Source organism: Ovis aries, chromosome 1 (assembly GCF_016772045.2).
Source record: "Ovis aries strain OAR_USU_Benz2616 breed Rambouillet chromosome 1, ARS-UI_Ramb_v3.0, whole genome shotgun sequence".
NCBI lineage: Eukaryota > Metazoa > Chordata > Mammalia > Artiodactyla > Bovidae > Ovis > Ovis aries.
Genome location: NC_056054.1, coordinates 253,800,465 through 253,818,444, shown reverse-complemented (window position 1 = coordinate 253,818,444; position 17,980 = coordinate 253,800,465). Strand labels below are relative to the sequence as shown.

General features: G+C 36.8%; 1 protein-coding gene across 5 annotated transcripts in view; it reads left to right on the top strand.

Annotated features, from left to right (window-relative positions):
- The window catches only part of PPP2R3A (protein phosphatase 2 regulatory subunit B''alpha), a 239,025-nt gene that overhangs the window by 155,692 nt on the left and 65,353 nt on the right, over positions 1-17,980 (top strand). For all 5 annotated transcript variants that reach the window (XM_042236740.1, XM_060395536.1, XM_015092650.3 and 2 more), the window contains 2 exons: positions 2,318-2,366; positions 3,064-3,153. In XM_042236740.1, coding sequence (XP_042092674.1) covers positions 2,318-2,366; positions 3,064-3,153 — 139 coding nt within the window. The remainder of the gene's footprint in view (positions 1-2,317; positions 2,367-3,063; positions 3,154-17,980) is intronic.

Here is a 17,980-nt window from a genome sequence, read left to right as displayed (position 1 = left end):
ACTGTAAAGGATCACCATTCTAGATGCCATTAAGACCATTCATGATTCATGAGGGCAGGATACCAACATGAACAGGAACTTAGAAGTCAGTTCGAATTCTCATGCATGTTTTGAGGGGTGCAAGACTTCAGTGGAGGAAGCAACTACAGATGCGGTAAAAAGAGCAAGAGAACTAAAATCAGAGGAGGAGCCTGAAGATGTGGCTGAATCACTACAATCCCATAATCAAACGTTAACAGATGAGGAGTTGCTGCTTATGGATGAGCAAAGAGAGCACTTTCTTGAGATGGAATCTACTCCTGGCAAAGACAGTGTGAAGACTGTTGAAATGACAACAAAGGATTTAGAATATTACATGAACTTAATTGATAAAGCAGCAGCAAGGTTTGAGAAGATTGTCGCCAATTTTGAAAGAATTTCTGCTATGGGTGAAATGCTGTCAAACTACATTGCACATAACAGAGTAATCATTTGTGAAAGGAAGAGTCGATCTATGTGGCAGATTTCATTGTAGTCTTAAGAAATTGCCAAAGCCACCCCAGCCTTCAACAACCATCACCCTGATCAGTCAGCAGCCACCAACATTGGTGGTGGCAGGACCCTCCACCAGCAAAAAGATTACAGTTTGCTGAAGGCTCAGATGATTATTAGCATTTTTTTAGCAATAAAATATTTTTATATACATTGGTTTTTTAAAGACATAACTGCTATTAAACACATAATAGACTATAGTATAGTACAAATATAACCCATATGCACTGGGAAACCAAAAAATTCATATGACTCACTTTATTGTGATATTCACTGTATTGAGGTGACCTGGAACTGAACCCACAGTATCTCTGTGTTATGCCTATAGTCATACTTTCCTATTACAAGCATAGTATAAAGATGGAGATATTTATAGGGGTATTGGATCAGCTTTATTAGCTATGCCCTTTTTGATCATCAGTGGCCAGATCATCTGTATAACATGAGCTAGCCTCAAGAGATCACACAAAACCCTATGGGCTCTAAAGCACCTTTTCTGGCTGTCATAAACGTAGTTCTCAGTAGCGCCTAAAATATTGTATATACACATATAGTAACTCATTAGAGGCATGTTAAAGGGATGAAGTCCAGAAAAGCAGGCATCTCGGCCTGCACAACGAAGGGGCCACTGAAACTCTGTGTAATTGCCTACCCACCAAACTGTCCTTAATGGGACAACATGATCTGCAGTTTTAGGAAGTTAAACCTTCCAAATCTAAAGAAAGACTTCAGAAATAAATATCTCTGCCTTTCCTATGTAGCTGCCTTTTGTTCTATTTCCTCTTATTTTCAAATTATTAACCCCATAAACCAGTGCTCAACAAACTCTAGAGGGCCCTTATACAGCCTTTGGTATGTGTCCAGGAATGGCCGTGCTGACACTCATTTTCACAACATTCTTCAACCAAAGTAATGAACCTTTATGCTGACTGTACCTAACGCTACACAGAAGAGTTAGATGCTGGTAGCTGCTAACTCTCTAATGACCTCAACACTGGTTCTGAAATTGTAGTGTGCCTACCATTGGCGAGGCATTTGTTAAAAGAACAGATTCCTATCCTCACCACATCCCTAGATCTGAGGTTCATTGTTACCTCCTTTTTTTTGACTAATGCTTTTGGTTACTTTGAACTCACAGTGAGGTACACTGATCCAGATTACTAGGATCTATCATCAAATGCAATATACTATCTTAAGACATAATAATCTCTCTCTGAATAAAATTTACTGATGGAATTTATTTTTAAATTGTATATCATGTTATATCCTGGAATTTTATAGGATAAGAATGTAAGAAAAGTATTTTGTGGTTTGTTTTTGGTACCTTTTCTAAAATTCTACCTGAAAAACAGTTCTCCATTGTTTGACTCAAATCCCCAAAAATCAGTTTCCCCTTGAATTTAATGCTAGGATAAACTCTGTCTTGTTTTAGAGGAAATGTTGTCTTGTCTTGTTGGATAACAAGATCAATATAAATTTTGTACATTTTTGTCTCCCTTGTCAGGATATTCAGAACCAATTTGGTGCTCAACGGTATTAATATATTTCAGCTGTCAGGTGCATCCATTTGCCTGTTCTTTTTTAAATGATTGATAGACCAAGCTATCTCAAATTACTTCTTTCAAAAAATATCAGTTGTACATAAAAAGTAAAAATTCAACTACTCGTATTCTTATCATGGAAGATTATTAAGTTTAACCTTGTGGCTACTTGAAAATAAATTTGCCAAAAATGATACCTTTTGGAGCATGTTTTAACTAGCTTTGTACTTTTTATTTATATTTAGCTTCATCAAACAGGATTATTGAAAGAATATTCTCTGGGGCAGTAACAAGGTAAGAAAAACCATCTGAGTTTTAAAATGAACTACAGGTAATACTTTAGCAATGTCCTTTTAGCAAGGCTTCCTGTGTAATTTGTCAGTGCTGTAGGTTAGATAATACCCTACAAAATATGCAATGTGGCTTCATACATGATGGCATTAATACTTTAATATACAGGATTCTCCAGGCCAGAATACTGGAGTGGGTAGCCTTTCCTTTCTCCAGGGGATCTTACGAACCCAAGGATCGAACCCAGGTCTCCCACGTTGCAGGCGGATTCTTTACCAGCTGAGCCACATGGGAAGCCCAAGAATACTGGAGCGGGTAGCCTATCCCTTCTCCAGCAGATCTTCCCGACCCAGGAATCAAACTGGAGTCTCCTGTATTACAGGTGGATTCTTTACCAACTGAGATATCAGGGAAGCCCTGTTTATCTAAGCACAGGTAACAGTATTTGACCTGATTTGTATTCAAATTAGAAACCAGAGTTCCTTCAAATCTGCAAATGCTTTCTAATTTCATCCTCGAGGCATTTGAAAATAAGATAGGCAATGAAAGAGGTTGCCCTTTATGAGATTTCCGGCATTCTGTGGTGTTTTTTAACTTAATTTCCAAAGAAATATTACTTTATTCCTAAGTCTGTCATCCTGCTAAATTTAGAAGAGTAATTAATTGTTTAGGAAACTTTGTAACCATGTGTTTTCTTCAGGGGTAAAACAGTACAGAAAGAGGGACGAATGAGCTATGCAGATTTTGTTTGGTTTTTGATCTCTGAGGAAGACAAAAGGAACCCCACCAGGTATGACTTCTAAGTTTCCTTTGCCCAGATGTTAAACAAATGAACAAAATTTGAAAAGTGTATGATGAATATCTAGTGAATGCCAGGTTAACTAGGGGTGCCAGGATGGGTTAGACTTAGTCTCTGCCCTCAGACTTGAGTACACAGTCACAGTGTATCAAAAGAAGTGCTCTTACCCCCAGAAACAAAGGTGACGTGACATGTGAGCTGTCTCTGAAGAATAGCAAGCATTTATATGAAATATGGGAATAGATAACTGTGAATTTTAGTTGTTTCATGATCTTCCTGGTTCAGTAGTAAACTGGAGAACACGCCCTCACTCTGCCAGTTAGAATCATCTCTCCATTTCTTTCGCATACCTTGATTGGTAGCTGTGATTTATGTACCTGTTTCTTAGACATCTGTAACACTGTGTTACACAAGCTAGGAATAAAAAGAAAAAAAAGGGATGCAAAAATCTATGTCCCTTTCTTTTTTTACATATCTTGTGTAACACAGCACCCTGAACATAGCTTATGCTCAGGACCAAGGGTGGGGGAGCCTATAGTCCCTGATGCTGCTTGCTAGCATCACTGACTCGGCTATCTGCATATTAGTTCAAAAAGTTATCTAAATGTTAGATATATGGTTTGGAAATCACTGAAATAGAAATGAAACTAATTTATTTCATGGGCAGCATGAATATTAAATAACTTTGTGTCCATTTCAAAAAGTAATTTATTATTCATTATAGACAGAAAACATGGATAAAGCAGAAGAAAATAAATTTTAATAATAGTTTTAATACTAATAATTACCACTCAGAAAAAGACACTATTAAAAGTTGGAATGTGTTGTATAGTCTTTTTCATATAAACTTTTATATACTCTTTGGGTATTTAGATTAATTTATTCTCCTAAATATCCCCTAGTAGTTTTAGCTAAACAGTTGTAATAATCCACTATGCATGCATGAGTGCTAAGTCACTTTAGTCATGTCTGACTGTGTGACTCCATGGACTGTAGCCTTCCAGGCTCCTCTGTCCATGGGATTCTCCAGCTAAGGATCCTGGAGTGGGTTGCGTGCCCTCCTCCAGGGGATCTTCCCCACCCAGGGATCAAACCCAACCCACATCTCCTGCATTGTCAGGCACATTCTTTACCACGAATGCCTCCTGGGAAGCCCAGCAGCCACTATACTTTTGCTTAAAATAAATTCCCCAGAAAAGGAATCGCTAAATTAAAGGGCATAGATATTATAGATATTATATTATAGATATTATAAAAACTATTAAATTTATTTTCAGAATGTATTTTCATTTTATACTTTCATCAACAGAGTATTGAGTGTATTTCCTATAACACTTATTCACACTAAATATCTTCCTCTTCAAGAATCTTTCCCATTTGATAAGTAATAAATTCAGCGTTATCTTACATTGCATTTCTTTCATTACTAGAGAGGCGGAAGTTTTTTCATACATTTTTGGCCATTTTATTTCATCTAAGGTGACTTGCCTTTTTGTGTCTTTTGCTCATTTCTGCTGGATTAATTTTTTTAGTTTATTGTTTTATCACAAATACACATTAAATATTAAAAACTTTAAATATATACATTCAGAAACCTTAATATAAAATTTATCCGTAATTCTTTGACCCATAGCTAACATTTTGGTATGGTCCTCCAGCCTCATCCCCCTCCCTTCTCTTCCTTTGCCTCCTCCTTTCACCCTACTCCTCCTCTCTCTGCACCAAATGACATAGTATACTAAATGGCATCATATTATGCAATTTTGTGACACATTTCTTCACATAACAGTTTATTTCTGTGCCAGTAAGTGTGCTTGTTTATATTATTAATCCATTTTTTGAATGCTTCAGTTCAGTTCAGTCGCTCAGTCATGTCCGACTCTTTGCGACCCCATGGACTGCAGCACACCAGGCTTCCCTGTCCATCAGCAACTCACAGAGTTTACTCAACATTGTGTCCATTGAGTCGGTGATGCCATCCAACCATCTCATCCTCTGTCATCCCCTTCTCCTCCCGCCTTCAATCTTTCCTAGCATCAGGGTCTTTTCCAGTGAGTCAGTTCTTCACATCAGGTGGCCAAAGTACTGGAGTTTCAGCTTCAGCATCAGTCCTTCCAATGAATATTCAGGACTGATTTCCTTTAGGATTGACAGGTTGGATCTCATTGCAGTCCAGGGGACTCTTGAAGAGTCTTCTCCAATACCACAGTTTGAAAGCATCAATTCTTCAGCACTCAGCTTTCTTTATAGTCCAACTCTCACATCCATACATGACTACTGGGAAAACCTTAGGTGCTTTTAATTATCTAAATCCTCAATTCTTTGAAAGCTGTGCATTTTTCTGTTTCTTGCCTTTGGGGTGTTCTTAATTAACCCTCTTAATCTTTTACCTTTCATATTTACTTAGTTATAAAAAAAGCTTTCCTCAATACTTCCCATCTTTTCCTTCTGTTATTCCATAGAAACAAATGACATAAATGATAGAAATTATAGATAGAAATTATAGATAAATGATAGAAATTATAATAAAGCTTTATTAACAAACATGAATATATACTTGTTTGCTTTCTACCAGCTTCTTTAAAAATCATAAATTTTATACAATAATAATTAGAACACTGTATTATTGGACTTGTAATATAGAGAGATAATAGCACAAAAAAGAGGGATGAGGCAACTGAGTTATATAGGAGTAACACGTCAGTATCTCACAGGAAATAAGTATCAGTTTGAAGTAATTCTAAGTTGAAATGTATATGGTAAGCTCTAGAGAAACCAGAAGGAAACTAACTCAAAATTACATAGTAAAAAAAATTGTTAAAAGAGTTAAAGCGTTCCGCTTAGAAAATACTCACTTAAATGTAAAAGAAAGCAATGAAGGAAGAATAGAGGAAAAACTCCAAGACACTTAAAAAACAAAAATTAAAATGGCAGACATAAGTCCAACTATAACAGTAATAACATTAAATGTGAATGGAATAATCATTCCATCAAAGCAGAGATTTTCAGGCTGGATCAAAAAAAAACATTTTTTGGATACAATTCTTTACTGTTTGTATGAGACACATACTAAGTTTAAAGATACAAGAGGGATAACAAAGGAGGAGGAAGGATTAAGATATGTAATGCAGACAACAACCATAAGAAACCTGGAGTGGCTATATAAATATCAGAGGACTTAGAGTTCAGTACAAAAAGTGTTACTAGAGACAGCAGGACATTCTGTTTCATAAGGGGGTCAATCCAACAGAAAGACATTATAATTAAAAACATATATGCAACTAACAACACAGAGCCCTAAAAATACATGAAACAAAACTAACAGAATTGCAAAGAGAAATAAATAATTCAACAATAGTATTTGGAGACTTCAGTACCCCCACTTTCAGCGATGGAAAAACATCCAGGAAGAAGATCAACAAGGAAATAAAAGTCATAAACAACACTATAAACAAAATTAGAAATCAATTGTACCTAATATATCTATAGAATGTTCCAACTAGGAACAGTGAAATATATATTCTTCCCAAGTACACATAGAAAATTCTCCAGGATAGAATATGTGGGAGGCCATAAAATAGCCTTAAAAAATATAAAAAGTGAAATTATACAAATTATGTTATCTGACCACAATGGAATAAAATTAACAGAAAGAAATTTGAGGTTCCACAAATATGCAAAAATTTTAATAACACAGTTTAAGTAACCAGTGGATCAAAAAAGAATACCTAGACCCGGGTTCGATCCCTGGGTTGGGAAGATCCCCTGGAGAAGGAAATGGCAATCCACTCCCGGACTATTGCCTGGAAAATCCCATGGACAGAGGTAGGCTACAGCCCATGGGGCGCAAAGAGTCAGACGTGACTGAGCGACTTCACTTTCACTTTCAAAGGAAATTAGAAACTAATTTGAAATGAATGAAAATGAAAGAACAACATATTAAAACTTTAAATGAATAAAAAGCAAAACATACCAAAATGTGTAGGATGAAGCTGTAAATCCATCTACTGAAAAAGAAATGTCTTAAATCAATAACCTAACCTTCCACTTTAAGACACTGGGGAAAAAACAGCAAATGAAGCACAGCAAACAGAAGAAAAGAATAAAGATTAGAAGTGGTAAATGAGAGAACAGGAAAACAATAGAGAAAATCAGTGGAGCCAAAAGTCAGTTATTTTGAAAATATTAGTAATCTTGATAAGGCTTTAGCTGTACTGATCCCCTTTATGGGTCACAGCTTTATTGTGGTAAGTGGGCTTGCATAATTCAATGAAGCTATAAGCCATGCTCTGCAAGGCCACCCAAGATGGATGGTCACAGTGAAGAGTTCTGACAAAATGTGGTGCCCTGGAGGAGGGAATGGCAAACTGCTCGAGTGCCTGCCATGAGCACCCCATGAGCAGTATGAAAGGGCAAAAAGATATGACACCGGAAGATGAACCCCCCAGGTCAGAAGGTGTCCAGTGTGCTACTGAGGAAGACCGGAGGGCAATTACAAATAGCTCCAGAAAGAATGAAGCAACTGGACCAAAGTGGAAACAATGCTCAGTTGTGGATGTGACTGGTAGTAAAGGTAAAGTCCAGTCCTGTAAAGAACAATATTGCATAAACCTGGAATCAACATGAATCAAGGGAAATTGGACATGGTCAAATAGGAGATGGCAAGACTTAACACTGACATCTTAGGAATCAGGGAACTAAAATGGATAGTAATGGGAGAATTTAATTCAGATGGTCACTATATCTACTACTGTGGGCAAGAATCCCTTAGAAGAAATGCAGTAGCCCTCATAGTCAACAAAAGAGCCCAAAATGTAGTACTTGGATACATTTTCAAAAATGACAGGATGCTCTTGGTTTATTTCCAATAATTATATAATTTATTATTATATAGCTTATAATTTATACAACAGCACAGTAATCCAAGTCAGTGCCCCAACCACTAATCCTGAATAAGCTGAAGTTGACCAGTTAAATGAAGACCTACAAGACTTTCTAGAACCAAGAAAAGATGTCCTTTTCATCATAGGAGATTGGAATGCAAAAGTAGTAAGTTAAGAGATACCTGGAGTAATTGGCAAGTTGGGCCTTGGAGTACAAAATGAAGCAGAGCAAAGACTAACAGGATTTTGTCAAGAGAACACATTGGTCATAACAAATACCCTTTTACAACAATGCAAAGGACATCTCTACACATGAACATCACCAAATGATCAATACCAGAGTCAGATTGATTTTATTCTCTGCAGTTGAAGATGTAGAAGCTCTCTACAGTCAGCAAAAACAAGACCTGGGAGCTGATTGTAGCTCAGGTCCTTATTGTAAAATTGAGGCTTAAATTGAAGAAAGTAGGGAAAACCAACAGGCCATTCAGGTATGACCCAAGTCAAATCCCTTATGATTATACAGTCAAGGTGATGAATAGATTCAAGGGATTATATCTTGTAGACAGAAAACCTGAAGAACTGTGCACAGAGATTCGTAACATTGTACAGGAGGCAGTGACCAAAACCATCCCAAAGAAAAAGAAATGCAAGAAGGCATAGCTGAGGAAAGAGATCTGAAAGGCAAAGGAGCAAGGAAAAGATGTACCCAACTGAATGCAGAGTTCCCGAGAATAAATAGCAAGGAGAGAGAAGAAAGCCTTCTTAAGTGAACAGTGGAAAGAAATAGAGGAAAACAGTAGAATGGAAAAGACTAGAGATCTCTTCAAGAAAACTGGAGATATCAAGGAAACATTTCATGCAAGGATGGGCACATAAAGGACAGAAACAGTAAGGACCTAATAGAAGCAGAAGAAATTAAGAGGTGGCAAGAATACATACAAGAACTATACAAGAAAGGTCTTAATTACCCAGATAACCACAGTGGTATGGTCACTCACCTAGAGCCAGATATCCAGGAGTTTGAAGTCAGGTAGGCCTTAGGAAGCATTACTACGAACAAAGCTAGTGGAGAATGAAATAAACCACTTAAAATCATAAAAGACGGTGCTGTTAAAGTGCTGAACTCAGTATGTCAGCAAACTTGGAAAACTAAGCAATGGCCACAGGATTGAAAAAAGTCAGTTTTCATTCCAATCCCAAAGAAGGGAAACACCAAAGAATGTTCCAACTACCATACAATTATGCTCATTTCACATGCTAGTAAGGTTATACTCAAAATCCTTCAAGCTAGGTTTTAGTAGTTTGTGAATCTAGAACTTCCAGATATACAAGCTGGATTTAGAAAAGGCAGAGGAACCATATATAGATCAAATTGCCAACATTCACTGGGTCATAGAGAAAGGAAGGGAATTCCAGAAAAGCATCTGCTTTGTTGACTACGCTAAAGCCTTTGACTGTGTGAATCACAACAACCTGTGGAAAATTCTTAAATAGAAGGGAATACCAGACCACCTTACCTGTCTCCTGAAAAACCTGTATGCAGGTCAAGAAGTAACAGAACTAGATATGGAACAACAGACTGGTTCAGAATTGGAAAAAGAGTACATCAAGGCTGTATATTGTCACCCTGCTTATTTAACTTCTGTGCAGAGCACATCATGCAAAATTCCAGGCTGGATGTTACAAGCTGGAAGCAATATTGCCAGGAGAAATATCAACAGCCTCAGACATGCAGATTATAGCACTCTAACGGCAGATAGCAAAGAGGAACTAAAAAGCCTCTTAGTGAGGGTAAAAGAGGAGAATGAAAAAGCTAGCTTAAAACTCAACTTAAAAAGAAAAGAATCATGGCATCCAGTCCCATCATTTCATGGCAAATAGAAGGGGGGAAAGTGGAAACAGTGACAGGCTTTACTTTCTTGGGCTCCAAAAATCACTGCAGATGGTGAATGTAACCGTGAATTTAAAAGACACTCCTTGGAAGGAAAGCTATGACAGACCTAGACAACATATTAGATAGCAAAGACATCACTTTGCTGACGAATGTCTGTGTAGTCACAGCTATGGTTTTTCCAGTAGTCATGTATGGATGTGAGAGTTGGACTATAAAGGAGGCTGAGTGCCGAAAAATTGATACTTTTGAACTGTGGTGTTGGAGAATACTCTTGAGAGCCCCTTGGACTGCAGGGAGATCAAACCAGTCAATCCTAAAGGAAGAATTCAACCCTGAATATTCATTGGAAGGACTGAAGCTGAAGCTCCAATACTTTAGCCACCTGATGCAAGGAGCCAATTCATTGGAAAAGACCCTGATGCTGGAAAGATTGAAGGCAAAAGGAGAAAGGGATGGCAGAGGATGAGATGGTTAGATAGCATCACTGACTCAATAGACATGGCTTTGAGCAAACTTTGGGAAATAATGGAGGGCAGGGGAGCCTGGCATGCTTAAGTACAGAGAGTCACAAAGAGTTGAACACAGCTTAGCTACTGAATGACAACAAATACTGATCAAAAGAAAAGAAAAGGAACATACAAATTACTAAGGTCAGAATTAAGAGAGAACATGACTACTGACCATACACGAATGAAAAGGATTATAGTATATGTATTATATATAACAACTTGATACTATCAAATTAACGGACAAAATGAACAAATTCCTAGAAAGACACAAACTACTGAACTGCTTCAAGAAGAAATTAAAAATCTGAATAGGAAAAACAATCCTAGACTGATCTGGCTTCACTAAAGGATGCTAATAAACTAATAACAATTTTTTACAATCTCTTTGAAAAAACAAAAGCAGAAAGAACACTTCCAAATTAATTTTATAAGGCCAATATTACCCAGATACCAAAACCAGACAATATATTAACAAGAAAACTGCAAATGACTATCCTTTATAAATATAGATACAAAAATACTCAACAAAATTAGGAAAATTAATCTAGCAAAATATGAAAAATATTATATATAATGACCAAGACTTTTCCCAAAAATGCAAGGTTAGTTTACCATGTAAAAAATCTATCTATCTATCATATTAATACAACAAAGGATAAAAACCATATGCTTATCCTAACAGTCTCAGAAAAAGCCCTTGAAAAAGCCTAACACTGCTTCATGGTTAGAAAAAAAAAAGGTTAAAAATGGATGGGAATTTCCTTGACCTGATAAAGCTTATCTATGAAGAACCCACAGCTAACGACTAATTAATGGTGCAAGTTGAATGCTATTTTCCTAAGATCAGGAAAAAGACAAAGCTGTATGCTCTGTTCAACACTGGATCCTAAACACAATTATCAGGCAAGAAAATGAAATAAAAAGCATCCAAATTGGAAAGGAAGAAGGAAAACTGTTTAAATATGATACTGTGTATAGGAAATCCTAAGAAATCAACCAAGAAACTATTAGAACTTAGTAAAGTTTACTTTCAATTTATAAAACTGGTTTATAAGATTGTTATATAATATCAATTTTTAAAAATCTGTTTCTATGCATGAACAATGAAAACCCCAAAACTGAAACTGAGATAATAATTCCATTTATAATAGCAGCAGGACTTCACTGCTGATCCAGTGGTTAATAATCTGCCTGCCAGTGCAGAGGACACAGGTTCATTCCCTGTTCTAGAAAGATCCCATATGCTGTGGAGCAACAAAACCTGTGTGGCACAACTACTGAGTCGGAACACCTAGAGTCGGAAGAAGCCACCACAATGAGAAGTTCCTGCACTGCAATGGAGAGTAGCCCCTGCTCACCACAACTGGAGAAAGTCCACACGTGGCAACGAAAACCCAGAGCAGCCAAAAGTAAATAAAAATAAATAGCAACAAACAGAATAGAGTATCTAGGAATAAATTTAACAAAAGAAGTATAAAACTTATACTGTGAGAATTATAACATGTTGTTGAAAGAAACTAAGGAATATCTAAATGAAACAAAGATTCCATGTTCATGGATCAGGTTTAATATTAGCATGCAGTATTCCCCAAACTATCTGTAGATTCAAAATCTCAGCTACTTTTTGTTGTTGCAATAAGAGAAAAACTGAATCTTGAATTCATATGAAAATATGAAATGATCAGGATCAGGGTAACCAAAACTATCTTGAAAAAGAATAAAATTATAGGATTCATACTTTCTGATTTCAAAATATACAAGGCTGAGGTAAAGACCATGTAATACTAGCATAAAGATAAACAAACATAAATTGAATTAAATTAGAAGTCCAGAAATAAATCCTTACATTTATGGTAATTGATTTTCAACAAGGATGTTAAGACACAATTCATTGAGCGAGAGGAAATCTCAACTCTTCTTTTAAAAGAATACAAAGTATATTCTCTGATCATAATGGAATTAATGTAAAAATCAATAAGAGAAAGATGACTGGAAATTAAACACACAATGCTAAGTAATCCTTGGGTCCAAAAGCATGTATCAAGAGAAACATATATTCAAAAGGTAAAGGGATACTATGAATAACATACACACACATAGATGTGGTGACTTAAATGGACCAATTCATTAAAGTCACAAATTATCAAAAGTTGTCCAAGAAGAAATATATAATCCAAATAGTTTTATATCTATTAAAGACAACTGAATTTATAGTTTAAAACTTTCTGAAAAAGACAACTCAACCCAGATAATTTTACTATTGCATTCTTCCAAAGAGCTGAAGAAAAAATATCAAATTCTGCCCTACTTCTTTCAGAAAATAGAAAAGGAGGGAACTCCTTATGAAACCAGCATTACCTAGATATGAAAACCAACAAAATCATTAACAGGATACTAGCAAGTCCGAGCTCAACTTCTCAACCTCTCAGACCCCTCTTCCAAAATCAGCTGATGCCCTACAGGAAAGATAGTCCCAAATGCTAGGCTCCTCCTTTCTAGATTTCCTTCTACATCTGGACACCATAATTCTTCACTGCCCAGTTAATAGTTCAGTGCTTTTAAGAAGGAATTTTACTCCAGATTTTCTCAGAGAGACGGTTAATCCAGACAGTTACTTCATCATTACCAGAACTAGACCCCTCCAGATCAACTTTTCATATCTTGAGATATGTAGCTGGATCTTTATTTATAGAAATATTGCCAAAAGAGGTTTTTAAGTCAAAAGCTTTCTTTCATTCCCTTTTTCTGCCTTGTATGTTGCCTTTCTTCTACCTAACAGTTCAGATATTGTTGAAGCTTTATTCTTTGCCATGTAACAAGTGTTTCATATGTAATGGCTTATTTAGTCTTCATCCCTGTGACTTTAGGTGTCAATGTTCCCATTCTACAGTTGAGAAAACAAACACTCTGAGAGATTGCAGACCTAGTAAGTGACCTAGCTTGGATTAAAGTCCAGGTCTACATCACTCTAGATTCTGGACTATTTACCTCTATAAGGTACGGCCTATCATATGAGACAGCACCTTTGCCTGTCTTCTTACCAACTAGGCTGTGGAATCCCTGAAAGAGTGTTCTCTTGGTGTCCTGAAATTCCTTACTGTTTAACAGATTCAAGATTAAGCATTGGCCTGATTTGTTTTCTTGGTTCCTACTGGCACTTACTTTGCACCCAGTGTATTTGTTCTCAGTGTTTCACATGATCTTACAAAAGCAGAGTGTGATCAGAAAACAGTTAAACCTCACTGTTTTAAAGTAATGAAGAAGAGATCTATACATCAAACTCTTATTTAAAATATAGTAGGCAACACTGTATAGAAATCAGATTTGTGGCTTACAAATAACATGGGTAGGAGAAAAATGTATTTTATGAAAGAAGTAATATACTCTCTAAAGTGCAATGAGTGCTGTGTAAAATACTATTTAGAAAATTGTGATCTTGAGTCTTTCCTGTGCCTGGCTCTGTCAGGGTTGGATATGGAAAGTGTCTTTGGATAGATTATTTTTTGTGGACAGGCTCTTGCAACCAAAGGCATACTCTTTTGGTATGCCTTTAACCACTCTTCTGATCTGGCTATTTGTCACATTCTGCCTTCTCCCTTGGCCTTCTGATTAGGTATCCTCATTCATCTTTATGTCTGAGGACACTAGGCCAGTGCCTTTGAAGGTAATAGGTGTTAAATTATGTATATTGAATATACAAAGGAATATACATTTAGTTATTCCCTAAGTAATCATGAAGCTCCCCATAACTTGCTTCATCAGTAGCATATAAGAATTTATACCAATGATAAGACATCTCTAGTTCAGAACTTAATTTCATCAGCCTGAGGACAAGCCAAAAGCTAATCTTGTTTATGTCTAAAATTCTAAAATCTTTAATGAATATAATGATGCTTTAAAACCAAAAATTGGTGGCAAAAAATTTAACACTGATTCTTTCTGGGTAGTTATTCCTTTTGTTTTCCTGTTTTCCGATTTTCCTACAATGAATTCCTTCTAGACCTAAGAAAATATTGCCTTTGTTAGAAAGAAAAGAACTAAATCTATATTGGAAAAAATCTTTAGAGAATATCTATAATTTTCAATAAGAAAACTTCCTCTGAACATGTCCTAGAAGTGTTAAACCCTCCAGAAGACCCTGTTCTAAACTTTCAGGTACAAATAGCTATCTACTGAGGTATTTATTTTTCCCAGCTCTGATCTTAGAAACATTTTCTCTTTTTGTGCATTGATCCTTTTTATGCTAATACTTACAAAATTACATCAGATTCATCTATCATATGATATTCTTTCAAATATTTAAAAGCAGCTCTCATGTGACTTTGGCAAATATCAGGGCAGTTTAGTTGCCACTTATTTTGTGTCGTAGCTTTGTTTTTCTTTTATGGCTAGCTTTAGCTTTATTTTTTGTTTGTTTTAATTAATTGTATAACTTTTATTTAAACCAGGAAGACATTTAATTGAACATAAAATGTATCTAAATTAGAAAACAAAGCATTGTATTTTTGGTTTTGCAAATTGATATAGTAGTTTAATAACATCATCTAGATTATAAAGCAAACTCTGAAGTTAACTGCTTTAGCTGAAAAGACTAATCCCTGCTCCTTGTTTGTTTTTTTTCAACACCATGCAATATTGGCATACTTTATACTTACTTCTTGGCATAACATTAAAGATGCGTTTGTAAAACTGTCAGATATAATGAGGTATGATAAAATAGCAACATAGAGCACTTTGAGTCATATACCTCACAATGCTAAATTTCAGTGAACGAGAGGCATTACATATAATGCTGACTCAGTTATTTTCACTGCCTGCTAGCCTCCAAGAAATAAATCTGTCATCAGGTTCTTTTTAAATTTATTTAGTTTTAATTGAAGGATAATTGCTTTACAATATTTTGTTGGATTCTGCCATACAACATGAATCAGCCATAGGTATACATATGTCCCCTCCCTCATGAACCACCCACCCACTTTCCACTCCATCCCACCCCACTATGTTGTCACAGATCACTGGTTTAAGCTCCCTAAACCATACAGCAAATTCCACTGGCTATCTATTTTACATGTGGTAGTATGTATGTTGTCCTGCTACTCTCTCCATTCATTACACATCCTCCTTCCCCACCCCTGTGTCCACAAGTCAGTTTTCTATGTCTGCATCTCCACTGCTGCCTTACAAATAGGTTCATCAGTACAATCTTTCTAGATTCGATATATATGTGTTAATATACAATATTTTATCTTTCTGACTTTTACTTCGCTCTGTATAATAAATAGGCTCTAGGTTCATCCACCTCATTAGAACTGACTCAAACATGTTCCTTTTTATGGCTGAGTAATATTTCAAGGAAAGTTATGACCAACCTAGATAGCATATTAAAAAGCAGAGACATTACTTTGCCAACAAGGGTCCGTCTAGTCAAGACTATGGTTTTTCCAGTGGTCATGTATGGATGTGATAGTTGGACTATGAAGAAAGCTGAGCACCGAAGAATTGATGCTTCTGAACTGTGGTGCTGGAGAAGACTCTTGAGAGTCCCTTGGACTGCAAGGAGATCCAACGAGTCCATCCTAAAGGAGACCAGTCCTGGGTGTTCCTTGGAAGGACTGATGTTGAAGCTGAAACTCCAATACTTTAGCCACCTCCTGCGAAGAGTTGACTCACTGGAAAAGACTCTGATGCTGGGAGGGATTGGGGGCAGGAGGAGAACGGGACGACAGAGAATGAGATGGTTGGCTGGCATCACCGACTCGATGCACATGAGTTTGGGTGAACTCCGGGAGTTGTTGATGGACAGGGAGGCCTGGCATGCTGCAATTCATGGGGTCGCAAAGAGTCAGACATGACTGAGCAACTGAACTGAATATTTCATTATATATATGTATCACAGCTTCTTTATCCATTCATCTGTCGGTAAATTCATCTTAACCTTATTTATTATATAGACTCTTTAACTTAGTTCTTGTGATTGTGGTTTTCGTTCTGGAGGCTGTGGAATTGTAGTTCTTGCTGCTTCTGTCTGCCCTCTGATGAATGAGATGAGGCTTATGCAAGCTTCCTGATAAATTCCAGAAAAACATCTACTTCTGCTTCACTGACTACACTAAAGCCTTTGACTGTGTAGATCACAACAAACTGTGGAAGATTCCTAAAGAAGTGGGAATACCAGATCACCTTACCTGTCTCCTCAGAAACCTGTATGCAGGTCAAGAAGGAACAATTAGAACCAGACATGGAAAAACAGACTGGTTCGAAATTGGGAAAAGAGTATGGTCAAGGCTGTATATTGTCACTCTGCTTATTTAACTTCTGTGCAGAGTACATCATGCGAAATGCCGGGCCAGCTGACTCACAAGGTGGAATCAAGATTACTGGGAGAAATATCAACAACCTCAGATATGCAGATGATAGTACTATAATGGCAGAAAGCAAAGAGAAACTAAAGAGCCTCTTGGTGAGGGTGAAGAAGAAGAGTAAAAAAGGTGGCTTAAAATTCAACATTCAAAAAACTAAGATCATCACATCACAACTAAGTCCCATCACTTCATGGCAAAAAGTAGAAACAGTGACAGACTTTATTTTCTTGGGCTCCAGAATCACTGTGGATGGTGACTGCAGCCATGAAATTAAGACATTTCTCCCTTGGAAGGAAAGCTATGATAAACCTAGATGGCTTATTAAAAACAAAGACATTGCTTTGCCAACAAAGGTCCGTATGGTCAAAGCTATGGTTTTCCCAGTAGTCATGCACGGATGTGAGAGTTGGACTGTAAAGGAGGCTGAGTGCTGAAGAATTGATGCTTTTGAACTGTGGTTTTGGAGAAGATTCTTGAGAGTCCCTTGGACTGTAGGGAGATCAAATCAGTCAATCATAAAGGAAGTCAACCCTGGATATTCACTGGAAGGACTGATAGTGAAGCTGAAGCTCCAGTACTTTGGCCACTTGATGCAAAGAGCAGACTCATTGGAAAAGACCCTGATGCTGGGAAAGATTGAGGGCAGGAGGAGAAGGGAGCCACAGAGGATGAGATGGTTGGATGGCATCACTTACTCAAAGGACATGACTTTGAGCAAACTCTGAGAGATAGTGAAGGACAGGGGAGCCTGGTGTGCTGCAGTCCATGGGGTCGCAAAGAGTCAGACATAACTTAGCAACTGAAGAACAACTTAGTTCTTAACTGAAAATGCAACTAGCTTTAGTTTATATTTCTCAGTAAAATGAGTTGCCTTTCACTAAAGTCCTATTAGATAATTGCCAAAATCAAGAATTACTTCCTTCCTATTATCCTAATTTTTATTATCCTAAGATAAGAACAAAGAAATTTCAAGAGGCCTCAGAGAGCAGTCAAAGGACAGTCTACTGCTTCTATTTGTACTATTCAAAACATTATTACTTAAAAAAGCAATGATACAGTGGTATAAGAGCCACATATTACCACATTTATTGTAGCCTTCTGCTCAGGAGATCTGTCTCCTCAAGGTTTTTCTCACAATCAGGAAATGTTTCAAGGTGGGACAGTATT